This window comes from Strigops habroptila, chromosome 6 (genome assembly GCF_004027225.2).
Source record: "Strigops habroptila isolate Jane chromosome 6, bStrHab1.2.pri, whole genome shotgun sequence".
Taxonomy (NCBI): domain Eukaryota; kingdom Metazoa; phylum Chordata; class Aves; order Psittaciformes; family Psittacidae; genus Strigops; species Strigops habroptila.
The window spans coordinates 59,972,544-59,985,673 of record NC_044282.2 but is presented as its reverse complement, the minus strand read 5'-3'; the positions used below and the strand labels follow the sequence as shown (position 1 = coordinate 59,985,673).

Here is a 13,130-nt window from a genome sequence, read left to right as displayed (position 1 = left end):
GAAACCTGCAGGAACACAGTCACACAGCTGTGCCGAGTCACGAAGTCCTGGCCTGCAGCAAGACTGCTGCGTCCCTGCTCCCCGCAGCAGGGACCTTGCACAGCTCAGCCACTGTCTCCAGCTGAGCCCCTGCGTTTCCTGTAGGGAAGGAGTTAAGACCCTGATGAGACCTATAAGAGCAAGAGATGACCCATGTGCTGGGACTCAGTCTGAGGTGCAGACACCAACATGTAGACACCTCACATATAGCCATTGCCTGGGCTCCCACCGTAGCCAGTGGGGCTTGATTTGGTTGCCAAAACATGAACATCTCCAGGTCGTTTCCAGGTGCTCCCCCACGAGATGTGGTTTTGCACCATATCTGCCACCCCCATGCAGATGTCCCAGAGCACCTCAAGCAGTACCTGACTCTCATGTTTAGGTGACTGAGTCAGCCCCAGGTATGATGCAAAGCTGAATCTCACCCTTTATATCTTCTGTTGTTCTTTCCCATACAAAACCTTCCACTCTTTGAAAAGAAAGAATCTAAGACTCCTTGCAGGATGGTTCAGGAATCCCATACCCAGAAAAGGAGGGTATGACATTCAGAGCTGCACAGGGCAAGATTTGTTTGTGCTCAGACTGCTCTGAGCTAGTGTTGAGCCCAGGTCTGTGCCAGGATGCAATGCAGGACTGTTGGACAGGCAAATGCCCCTTGGGGCTGAGGAGCTAGAACTCCTCTCGGCCATCCTGGCTATCATTGGGAGAGATTTGGAGTCTTGCCATCTGTCTGGCTCCACTTAACATTCTTCATTTGCTGCTGTTCCTGGGAGAAGAGAGAATTGAAGCTTTTCAGCCTTAGTGCTTTGCCTTTAGACTGCAGCTCCCAAGGGAACTGTAATAGTCCATGGTGAATGACATGGAAAGCTCTACCACACTCACTCCAGCAAACTAAACTCTGACTTGGGGTAAAATACAGTCATTAACTCTAATGACAGAATAAGTATTCACGTTGGGAGTAGACAGCTGATAGATTGGGCTGGAGGGTGTCTGGAGCTCCTGTTACTGCTGCATGCTGTGCATCACCAGTTTGAAAGATGCAAGAGGGTTTAAAGAGTCAGTGGGGTCTGGAAAGGAGAGGAGCAGGCATTTTGGGTGCAACCACACTACCAAACAGGCCAGGTCTCCTCTTCTCATGACTCTCAGCCCCCATGCACGCACTCGCACACGTGTTAGTTGTTAATTCCTGCCCTCCCTTTTGCAGTGCTATCTGTCGTCAGTGCAGCTGGGTTCACACCACGTTTGGCTCTTTCTTCTATCAGGCCTTGCCTTGTAAAAATCCCACATGTACTCTAAGCCACATCCCAGGCATGCAAAGCACACTTCTGAACTTGTGCCATAGAAGCTCAGATCTGATGGGCTGCAGCCTAGCCTGCATGTTATTTCATTCACTCTGAAATTAAAATAATGTCAGCATCCTCAACAACGATAATAGAAGTTAATAATAATTTGGTACACACAGGTACCACAGAGGAGCCAGAGGAAAGACATCCTTAGCTGTGTAGTGACCTTTGGCTGCAAAAATGAGCCATTCCTTTGCCCTCCCCTTGATTTTTTTCTTGTCCATTGAACATTCTTCAGGGCTGTATCTAAGCTGTTCAGCTGCAGGAGTGATAGAGCTAAAAAGGCTTCTCACTCTGTCTTCTGCCTGACATTCATGGTGAAGGAAAGAGTTTCATCCTCTGTTGAGAAGGATCCGACCATGCCGAGGCTGTGTGCTTCCATTCTTAAGGTTCCCTGGCTCTGCATTTAATCCAGCAGATCTTCCATGAACATTATGCCACCTTATCTCACAGTCTGGTCTCTGTCCCCCAAATGACTGCTAGTGCTTGGAAGAATTTTAGGCCATCCCAAATTCTGCGTGTAAAGATTTATAATCACTGCAACAGAGCAAATATCCACAGAGGTGGTTTTCTTCTGTTATTTTTAAAACAAAGGTTTGCAGCCTCAGTGTAAGGAACTGCTGATGCTGCAATGGAGAAACAGCAGCAAGTGAGAGTTATATCTTGGTAGATTTTCCCCTCACATGCAAGATTAGGGTTTCAGGGTCCCTGTGGAAGGCCCCACTTCTGCTTATGATCCTACATGACAGATAGGTACTTTTTAACATACATAGCCTTGCCTTTTCAAACATTAAAAAGGCAGCCTATCAACCCGAGTGACGTATTAGACTTCTAACAGCCCAGCAGGCTTGTAACAACTTACTCCAGAAATACAATCCAGACAAAGGATAAAATAAGAATCCCAGATAAACTGCATTGAAATTTACACTGACATAGGGTGGAAGCCACTGCTCTGTAGCAACATCTAGTAATGTTTTTCTGTGCAAAAAACCCAACCCCATGGTTTAGATTATAAACCCATTACAAAGGAGAGAACAGCAGGTTGGAGTGGCAGATTGTTATGTAGCTCCCTTGAGGTCAAAAGGCTTGTGAATCTAAATGTGAATCTCTACATGTGGTTTATCCACAGTCACAAGTTCATGGTTGAACACGACAATTCTCATGAATCCTCCTTCTGTACTTCCCAGATAAACGACTGACCTTGGCATAAGGGTTATAGTGGATAACGGTTACAGGGACCTTGGATAATGATGAGAAGGGGCTCGTATCTCTTGACCTTACCTCTGGTTGTGCTGGTGGGCTGGTTCAGCTCCTTGTCAGTCCTGTGTTTCCACAAGCTGGTGAGACTGCAGTCACTTGTTTCACCCAGATGAGGTGATGGTGTTGACAGAGCTCAGATGGGAGATATGGCAGGACTATCATGACCTAAGGAGCATATGGTTGCTCTGGCTGGAGATGTGCTATTGATTGCCGTATTGATTCTTTGGGGCTGATGGCCAAGGCATAGGCAGGTTTTACACAATGATGCTTCTACAGGCACAGTTAAGCTCTCATGAACTTTATCTTCTCCACTTGAAGAGAGGGAAGATTGTATCTTTGCAGCCCGGTGGGACTTGCCCTGGGAAGGCAACAGCAAGGGCTGAGAGAGGTATCTGTAGCTGTAGGCAGCCAAGGTAAGGGAGGTAGGTGATCCTTGAGGAGGGTTCTGCTTGTCCTCACAGTTCTTTCTTCTGCTTATTCTCCAGGTGCCTACTCCTTGTCTGTGAGAGACAGCGACTCTGCTCATGGGGACATCATCAAACACTACAGGATCCGCTCCTTGGATGGTGGGGGGTACTACATCTCCCCAAGGATGACTTTCTCCAGCCTGCCAGAGCTAATCCATCATTACAGTCGTGAGTTGGGTTTGTCTCCTAGCAGAAGGTGGGCGTGTGGGCAGAGGGAGGACAGGCTTACTAGCCACCACCACCACTCCATTGACTCTCATGGGCATGTGTGCTTCTACAAGTAGAACTTGGGCATCCATGTCCTGTTTTTTCATCCTAGAACATTGTGAGCGTAAGCTCTACCCCCAGCCCTATAACCAGAGAGTGTCTTCCATCAGGAAAGAGATGAATGCTGAAGGGATATGCAGGAGGGATGCTTGGGAAGCAGGGTTTGGACTAGCTGGGCAAGAGAATTTGCTCTGCTATGTCTCCCTTTGAGCTTTCTCCTTTCACTGAGTCCATTCTGCATCCCTTGATCCCTGTGGCTGAAACATTTGTGTGGTTGTAGAGGTTTCACATGGGTTGACTTCTTCCTGGCATGTGTAGATGGAGGAGGAGGTTAGCTCTGCCATCCCATTGAAATATCCTGTGCTTTGCCCTCACACAGAGAAAGGGGATGGCCTGTGCCAGCGCCTCACAACTCCCTGCATATCCCTGGTTCCCCAGAGACCCTGGGCACAGGATGAATGGGAAATCCCACGTGAGTCTCTGAAGCTTGTGAAGAAACTTGGCAGTGGACAGTTCGGGGAAGTATGGATGGGTAAGTATAATTCCCCCCTTTCCAGGAAAGAAATATATATACAGAGAAGATGGAAAGCCCTGTTTCCCTAAGGCAAGACTAGTCTGGGCATGGGGATCTTAATGCATGAACACATCTTTATGGGTACACACACAACAGAAGATGCCATCTTCTTGGGAAGGACCAGACAGGTTGTGTTTGCAGAGATCAGTGGTTGAGCAAGGGTTTTGCAAGCTAGATACATGTGATGGGTGTTGAAGTAACTATATACTCATCTCCTGAGACATGTTCTCATTATTCCTGGGAATCCTGGGCATGGTTGTAGCATCTTAAGTTACACACAGCAGGGTACCTGGGTGACATTATCCCACTTTCTCTGCTTCCCTGTTCCACTTTATAACCCAGATCTGAATCCCTTATGCCTTCCTGCCCTCTGCTAATCAGTGGCAGAGGAAGTGGGGTGAGCTCAGCTTCCTTTGCTGTCCTCTTTGTGGTTGTCTGTCGCCTCAGTAATGGAGATTGTGGACAGGACCAGACTGAGTCTACTGGCAGACTGCAGAGTCCTGGCTTTTTCTATGGCATTTGGATTATATGAGAACCCAGCCAGTGGGAGGCCCCGGAGGTTTTATCCACAGTCTTGCAGGGCTGGAAGGACTGTGTGTGGATGGCCTCATTGCATGAATATCTGCAACCCAGAGCAGGGACGATCCTCTATGAAGCCACACAGATTGATGGTTGTGCTGCATCTCTCCCTTTTCCTTTCATACCTGCTGGCCGAGCCCGCTGGCACTGAGCTTTACCATGTGTTTCTTTATGAGAGATTGAAAGCTGTTGCTGTGTTTTTCTGCTCCCTGATCCTTGTTGCGCAGCCTGAAAGAGCCTGTAGAGAGGCCAAATTCCTCAATGCATCATTATCTCTCTGCAGGCTATTACAAGAACAACATCAAGGTGGCTGTGAAGACCATGAAGGAGGGCAGCATGGATCCTGATGCCTTCTTGGCAGAGGCAAACTTGATGAAGAGGCTCCAGCATAACAAACTGGTCCGGCTATATGCAGTAGTCACGAAGCAGCCAATCTATATTGTGACAGAGTACATGGCCAACGGTAAAGAGCCTCCTTGAGGTTCTTGTTGGGTTTCTGCAAAATCAGGTCAACAAGCTGGCTGGTACTCCCATGCATAATAGGGGTGGGGAGCAGGGCATTGTACCCTATCTGTAAGCAGAAGGACTAAGTGATCCAGAAGTTTTTTGCTGGTACTGGAAGGGACTTTCTGGGCAATGAAATCCTGCTTCTTGTGGTCTTATATTTCAAAAGCTACTTCACAAGAAGATGATGCTCCATTTGAAGAGTAAAGTTCTTCTCTCCACTGTTCCTCCTGGAAGTTTGTTTCAGATCTTTACTCCCCTTGTGGTGAAATTGTCCTTTCTTTTGCCCCTCTTGTCTATAAGGCTTTGAGTGATGAATGCCCATCAGTTTGCAAAAGGTCTGTGCAAAATAAAGGGGCGAAATCACCTGCGTTTGGGAACTTTCCTAATGGAAGATGCTCCAGCAGACACCATTGTGGTTCCTCGTATTTTCTCTAGGATGCAGGCAGATTTGTCACATATATTCTGAGAAGCACCAGAGAAAGCAAATGTATAGACTTACTTACTCACTCAGAAGAGTTACAGCAGTCTCTCTTCTTTTGCAGGGTGTTTGCTGGATTACTTGAAGACAGAAGAAGGAAGCCAACTGAACCTCCCCAAACTCATTGACATGTCTGCTCAGGTCAGTGAACAGTCTCCGAGAAATAGACTCAAGGCCACTATTTGTTATTGAAATTCTTGTAAGTCTGAAGTCTGACAGAGCGTCTGTTTCATGGAGAAAAACAGCACCTCCTGGTGTGCTCTCTTAGGGTTTCTCTCTCAGCCCTCTTGTGTTGATGTGCATGTCAGCTCAGCAATGCTCTGCTGTCCTTAGGACAGACTCAGGGGAATTTAGTGGAGTGCTAGAGAATTGGGGCTTGGTTTTTCAGGTTTTGGACTTGGTTTCATTTGTTTTTCTGGCTTGCTGAGCAGGAAATAAGTTTGTTTCTCTTTTTAGCAAAAAGGAAGAAAAAGCTCGACAGAGAGACTTTCAGTGTAGAGACATGAGGGGTTTCGGCAGTTCTTCCCTTCTCATGATTGAGGCATGACGGATGTTCTGACTCCCAGATCCGCGAATATTGCTTCTTATGAGAACAAACGTTGACCTTTGTAGGGTTTATTAACTCTGAGCGTCCCCAGTCTGTAAATGTTACTAGCTGCACCTGCACTGTAACGTTTTAGTCTGAAAGTTCATCTAAACTCAAACAGGTCAAAATCAGAGAAGCCGCAATCAAAGTGGCAGCATCTTGGCAAAAAGTTGTACACGAAGGATGAGATTGGCAAAATCACTCCACTTTGGTCCTAGTGGACAGAGTTTGGCTCTACTTCTCTCGACAGAGTTTGGCTCACCCAGAGCAGAGTTAGGCTAATTTTGGAAATACTGGGAAAAAAACCTGAAGCATCAGCACCACAGTTGAATGCAGCTATTTTGATGTGCAGGTCTGGCAGCAAACAACGTGTAAAGGCTGGCCACTTGGCTCCAGCCATCATACAGACCAATTATATAACATATTAAAAAATGGAGAATCTTAAGATTTGAGCAAACATTATACGGCAGTAAAAGATTTTCCTTCTTCCTTTAACCAGAATGAAAATATTTAAATGCATTAAAGCAGTGTCGCTATCTGCCATTTTTATTTCCTCTGAACCCCTATGAGTGAGCAGAAGAAGATGTTTAAGTGCCTTCTCTTTTCACTACTGATAAATCTTCCTTATCTCAGCTTTATCTCTGTGAGAGGTTATGGGGCCAACTGCACCCTCACTGTTTAGTATCTTTCCCTTATTTTTTTCCTTCCCTCCCTCCCTCTTTCTTTACCTCCCCACTTCCCTCCTTCCCTTTTTCATTCTTTCATTCCTACTCTTGAAAGTTATAGCCTGTGGTTTGTTTTACATTCCTGATGATAAGCAGAATGGTCCAAATCTATTTATATTACAGAGCCGTTGGTTTTGGTGGGATCATTACCCCAGAGATTGGTTTGATGCATTTCGATGCAAGAGGAAAGTGCCATAGCCATAGCAATCTGCACGCAGCTGTGGTCATAGGGGTGACCCAGAGCAATGCTGTTGGCCAACATCATACTCAACTTTAAGGCAGGGACAGCAGAAGCTACAAGTACTCATGCCTTTATCTAACACAACATTGTGAGTTGCATTGAGCATGTGGAGTAATGAAGCATTTCCAGGCAGGTGTGTGGAAGTGACAGGCCAGTGACCTTGTCTGTACCAGTGGTAGAAGTCTGACAACACGCTGGCTGCAGGAACTCCTAGGAGAAACGCATCCCAGGGCAACACTGTGCACCCAAACTTCCTCTCTGAATTCAGGGTTGAAGCTTTGAATGTAATTGTATGGCATGGCCTGAGCTGGCCAGAAACCCACTACAATGGCCAACTAGTCCCCACAGTGGGCATCATCACTAGGGTTGAGCAATTGCGCATGGACAACACCTCTCCATGGTCTCCTGGACTCACTCACTACCCTGCACACCCCTCTCGCATCCCTCCATGCTCTTTACAGCATCCAGGCCTGGGGTAGTTGAATACAGACCAAACCCACACACCCCAACAACGTAATAACCCACCGACGCCACCCACAACTTGTGAGGTAGGAAGGATTTTGCCCATCCCTTAAGGCATGGGCGTCAGTCGGAAGGACATATTTCATTGTTCCCCCTCCCACCGGCACCACCTCCTCAGGGCAGGGATTCAAACACTCACTGAGTAACTCCAGGAGGAGGATGAGGAAAAGGGCAGGTTTTGGGCTATTTTGCAATCTGTTAATCTGTGGTGCTGGGCTGACATCACAGCCCAACAGACACGCAACCCTCTTGAGCGCATTTTTGGATCCAATAGCATCTGTCGGAGTTAAAATTAGACATCTCTGGGCCGATGCACTAGATACTGCGGCCGGTCTCGAGGGTGCATGCTCACAAGCACTCTGGGCTGGAACGGGCCCATCGAAGGGTACTATCTCATTAACATCAGGACAGGAAATTACATCAATTCTTCCATTTTCCACTGAAGCAAACAGCACTTGCGCTGAAGGGTGTTGACACAGGTTAGAAACACACCATTGGAAAGTATGTGTTAGTATCCTGTTTAAAACCACATGTAAGTCGAGACGCTGATGTGAATCTGTATGGAGTGGAAAATTGCTCTGCTCTCACCCACAGACGCATAAAATCTTTAATAGGTATTAACCATTGTTAGCAGGGGTTGCACACATCCACTCACCCTCCTGATAAATGTCTAACCCAAATCTGAGACTTGACTGATAAAGCAACTTTGCAATCTCTATTTTCTATATGTCCCAGCACCCAGCAATAAAAGATTGCTGCCATCATTTATAGAGGCTTGTCATGCACCAGGCACCTCCTCAGGGCTGCTCCCTGCTCCGAGGAGCTAAATACTCAAGATGAGCTTGGGAGCAAGAACATCCCAAAGTAAAGTTTGGAGATGGTTGAAGAAGGCAGCACATGCCCAAGACAACAGATTTGTCTTGGAATACTGTCTATCCCAGCCAGATTTCTATGGATATCTGGGTGTTCTGCTCTAATGCATCCTGTAGCTATCAGAGGGGAGAACTGTTTTGTGTTCTTGGTCCTAGTCTGGATCCAGCACAGGGAAAGAAAACATCAGTCTCGTTTTTATTGTGGAGGCACCTCCAGGGGTCTCTTCCCCATCCCAAAGCAGAACAGTGAGGAAGAACAGAGAAGGCTACTGAAAAACATGTAGTTGTCCTCCTAGATCTGGACTTTGCTACTGTAACTGAGGGACGGATGAGTTCTTTGAGGTTTTTTTTTCTTAATTCACATATTTAATTGGGGCTGTTCGTGATTAAAATGCCAACTAGAGAGGAGAGTCTTGTGGCAGAAACCAGGAATCCAGTGATGTGGTTTCAGGTTTGCTTCAACTTTCTGCATCTTGCTGCAGACACGACTCAGGGCTGTAACTTCTGAGCAAAAGAGAGAGTGATGCTTCTGTTCTTCTTGACTTGTCTGCTTGAAGCTTTTGGTTGCCACGTGTATGCTGGTAGGGCTGAACATGTTCACACATACATGGGCAGTATCTGTTTATGTATATATGTATATATCTACCTACCTGTTTATTTATCTGTCTGTTGATCTGTCTGTCCGTCCATCCATCCATCCATCTATCCGTCCATCCATCCATCCATCCATCCATCCATCCATCCATCCATCCATCCATCCATCCACGCATGGAGCATATATGCATGCCCATGCCCGTGAAGGCATGTGAGCAACCCGATACACATGCTCTGCTTTTGTAAAGGTGGGTAACTTGTTATGGGGAGGTGACTGATGAAGGCAGACTCTTCCTCCTCTCCTAGGTGGCAGAGGGAATGGCATTCATTGAACGCATGAACTCCATCCACCGTGACTTGAGAGCTGCCAACATCCTCGTCTCAGAGACACTTTGCTGCAAAATTGCTGATTTTGGCCTCGCCAGGGTCATTGAGAACGAATACTTGGCACAAGAAGGTGGGTGTCATTCCCAGCATTGCCTCACCAGCACATTGCCCTTATCTCTAATCCTCCTGCCATGCAGACGTGCCAAGATACAGGGCGTCCAAGGGCTGGAACCAGGCACAAGGCAGCCACCACTGCCAGTGGCATGAGACCCAAGCCCCCATTGCTGCCATGTCAGCAGTCAGACAGGCAGAAGGAAGGGCAAAATAGAGAGCCAAATAATTGGGCCCTAGGAGAGGCAGCAGCACTTAGGGACAATGAAAACCTCACAAAAAAGTGAGGTTTGCAGAAGAAAATAGGAAAAAAGTTTTTTGGCACTGTTTGGGGGAGACCTGTTGAATCTCAGGTTGTGTTACTGCAGAAACTTGACCTCCACTAATGAAACCTGCTGCCTGTGCCTACGTGTTCTCAGTGAGTCAGTCCAGAGGGAAGGAAATAGCAGTGTAACTTAGTCACTGCACTGCAGAGAGAAGCTGGAGCCACAAATCGGGACCTAACATCATTTTCCAGATGTTCCAGGCAAACCCAGCCCAGATCAGGTCCCTTCCATAACAGAGGGATAACTTACAAAACTCAGGAAAAGGTTTGCAGCTGGGCAGGTATTTCTCATGAGAACAGAGTACCTTGAGCATCCAAACAAGACCAAACAAACAAAAGGCACACAAACCCAGATATTTCCCATGTTAATGTGAAATCTCCTTATGACTCCACCTGCAAGGCCAAGCCCCTTGCTGGGGCTGAGTATCTGAATGGGTGGTGGACAGGAGAGCATGGCCATGAGAGGTGGCAGCTGGTTTGGCTGGTGCAGAGATCCATCTACAGCCATTTGACAACAGGTTAATTTGGCAGCAGCTTTTTCTCTGTGCTCTCTCTGTACTGACCTCTGACTCTAAGGTCAGTTACGAGATCATGTAATTCAGATTGCAAAGAGATCTTATAGATCATCAGGGAAACAAGCAGAAATGATCAAAATAAAACAAGTAAGTCTGGCATAAGTGGCACCTACTAGAAGATTTTCGACTTTTGGAAATCTGTCCTCCTCTAAAGTTGGGATGAAGATAAATATTCCATAAAAAATACTCCGGGGAAAGGAAATTGAATAGATGATTTTTTTTCTTAGAAAAATTTTCTTTCAGTTTGCTGCCCCAAAATACTTTATAATACAAACCGTACCCATTTCAATACGTAAAACTATTTCAAAGTAGTAAAAGCTTGAAAATGTAATTTGTGAAATGTCATGAAGGAGTACTGTGATATTGCTGTGATTTTTTAAGGCAGTTTTTATCCTTAAGAGGAGTTTTGGTGAAATCAGTTTAATTCTGTTAACATACCCAAAGGAACTACATTTCCAGGGGAAAACAGTTCCTATCAGCATTTTTCCAGCTAGCCTTAATCTGAAAAAACAACTGCCCCTCTATCTACTTTGAACAATTTTCACTTCATAGATTGCATTTCCGAGCCTCGTCAGTCTACTTATCAGAGAATGATGTGCAAGAACAAAGGCACTTATTTCACACTCTGCATTTAGGTTTTCAGTCCTGAAAGGATATATACAAATAAAAATGTGATTTCCTCTGCAGCCTTTAACACATTCAGTTCCTACTTATCAAGGGGATTTGGGTTTTGGGATTTTTGGCCTTAGCTGAACTGAAATTGCCATTGCAAAATGGTCATTGCTGTCCACAGCGTTCATATCAAGAACTTGGTGTACAAAATAAAACGAGGTGCTTTTTTTGTTTCTAGTAGATGCATGCAGCTTTAAGAATTGCAGAATTTATATTTGCTGTACTGTTTATGCACTTTTCCTAAAAACAGACTCCTTCCTTTACACAGAATTAAATCCTGTTGTTGTCCTCTAACAAAGCTGCTTGAGGCATTGGCTTTGAATAGCACAGACACATAGTTTGGGCTACAGAAACCCACTGATTCCTCAGGGCATCATTCTACATAAAAAGCGATGGGTCTCTCATAAATGCTGATGGATGCCCAAGGGCTGCTGCAAGTATGGCTCACTCCAGCATCGTGCCCTCTGGCTCTATTCCTGAGACCTCATCACTGAACACACAAGACATGCAAAAGAACCAAGAAAGTCAAAGAGGTGCCAGGTAGAAATGATCTTGTAATAAAAGCAGGAGACAGGCATCAACTACCTTCCTCTGGACATATCATAGAATTGTAGAACCACAGAATGGTTTGGGTTGGAAGAGACGTTAAAGCTCATCCAGTTCCAACCCCTTGCCATGGGCAGGGACACCTTCCACTGAGCAGGTTGCTCCAAGCCCCGTCCAACCTGGCCTTGAACACTGCCAGGGATGGGGCAGCCACAGCTTCTCTGGGCAACCTGTGCCAGGGCCTCACCACCCTCACAGGGAACAACTTCTTCCTAAGATCTAGTCTAAATATTAGAAGGAAAATAAATAGAAGGAACTGTGGTGTTATATCCATAATGCCACTGTTCCTCCAATAAGTCCCACCACAGCCCTCCGATGCAGTCAACAGCCTGCAGGACCCAGCGCTCAGTTTTGGGGAACAGCTTGCCCATGCCTGTGGGAGCAGAAGGAGATGCTGTACCTCCACTTGCTATTTCCCTTTGCTTCCTCTGGACAGGTGCAAAATTCCCAATCAAATGGACAGCGCCGGAGGCCATTAACTTTGGAGTTTTCACCATCAAATCCGACGTGTGGTCTTTTGGGATCCTCCTGACAGAAATCATAACCTACGGCAGGATCCCCTACCCAGGTACAGCGCGCGGCAAATACAGGAGGAGTGTGCACTGTCTTCAAAGTATCTAGTGCTGCTTTACACTTGGAGGCACATACCCAAGTATAGACACGTGTGCCCAGACATGCACGCCTGTCTCTTCATGATGGGTTTCCTTTCCTAAGCTCCACGAACCTATGCTAGGTACGACTTATAGAGGGGAGTCAGGGAGGGGACAGAGGGGTGGAGGGGGGATCTCAACTCTAAAGAAGGGATGGTTCCCAGCTATGGCACAGCATCGCAGTCCCTCATACCCCTCCAGCTCAGCCTGGATGTAAACCTCTGGGAGCACTGAGCTTCACGCTCAGGGTGATAAATAACTCCTGTTGGGCTGTGTTTCCCTCCAGGGATGACCAACCCCGAGGTGATTCGCAACCTGGAGCGGGGCTACCGCATGCCCTGCCCGGACATGTGCCCCGGGGAGCTCTACAACATCATCCTGAAATGCTGGCGAAACAAGCCTGAGGAGCGCCCGACCTTCGAGTACCTGCAGTCGGTCCTTGAGGACTTTTACACCTCCACGGAGAAGCAGTATGAGGCAGAGCCTCAGCCATAATCCACCATCCTGCCAGCAACCGGGGACAGAGCCGGAGGAAAGCCACCACCCAGCGATGGCTCGGTTCAGGCCTTTCCCTTTCTCCTGTGTGCCACCACTATGCATTTGGAGATGAGGAATAAGGAGGGACATGAGGGAGGTGGATGCTGCCAGCTCTGTGGTTATCACGGGCATAAAAGAGGTGGCTGAGAGCTGGCACAGCTCCTTCCTCATTCGCCTGTACCCACTTTGCAGGCACTGCTTCTGTCACAAAGGGCAGCAAACTCCTTTGTGACCCACCTGGACACAGGTCAGCCCTGCAACTGCAGCCCTGGG

At 46.9% G+C, this 13,130-nt stretch overlaps 1 protein-coding gene across 1 annotated transcript in view; it reads left to right on the top strand.

Moving 5' to 3' along the window:
- The window catches only part of BLK (BLK proto-oncogene, Src family tyrosine kinase), a 33,516-nt gene extending 20,650 nt beyond the window's left edge, over positions 1–12,866 (top strand). The window contains exons 7-13 of the mRNA XM_030489790.1: positions 3,128–3,277; positions 3,756–3,908; positions 4,813–4,992; positions 5,579–5,655; positions 9,361–9,511; positions 12,107–12,238; positions 12,607–12,866. Of these exons, the coding sequence (XP_030345650.1) occupies positions 3,128–3,277; positions 3,756–3,908; positions 4,813–4,992; positions 5,579–5,655; positions 9,361–9,511; positions 12,107–12,238; positions 12,607–12,815 (1,052 nt within the window). The 3' untranslated portion in view covers positions 12,816–12,866. The remainder of the gene's footprint in view (positions 1–3,127; positions 3,278–3,755; positions 3,909–4,812; positions 4,993–5,578; positions 5,656–9,360; positions 9,512–12,106; positions 12,239–12,606) is intronic.
- Positions 12,867–13,130: the final 264 nt, after the last annotated feature.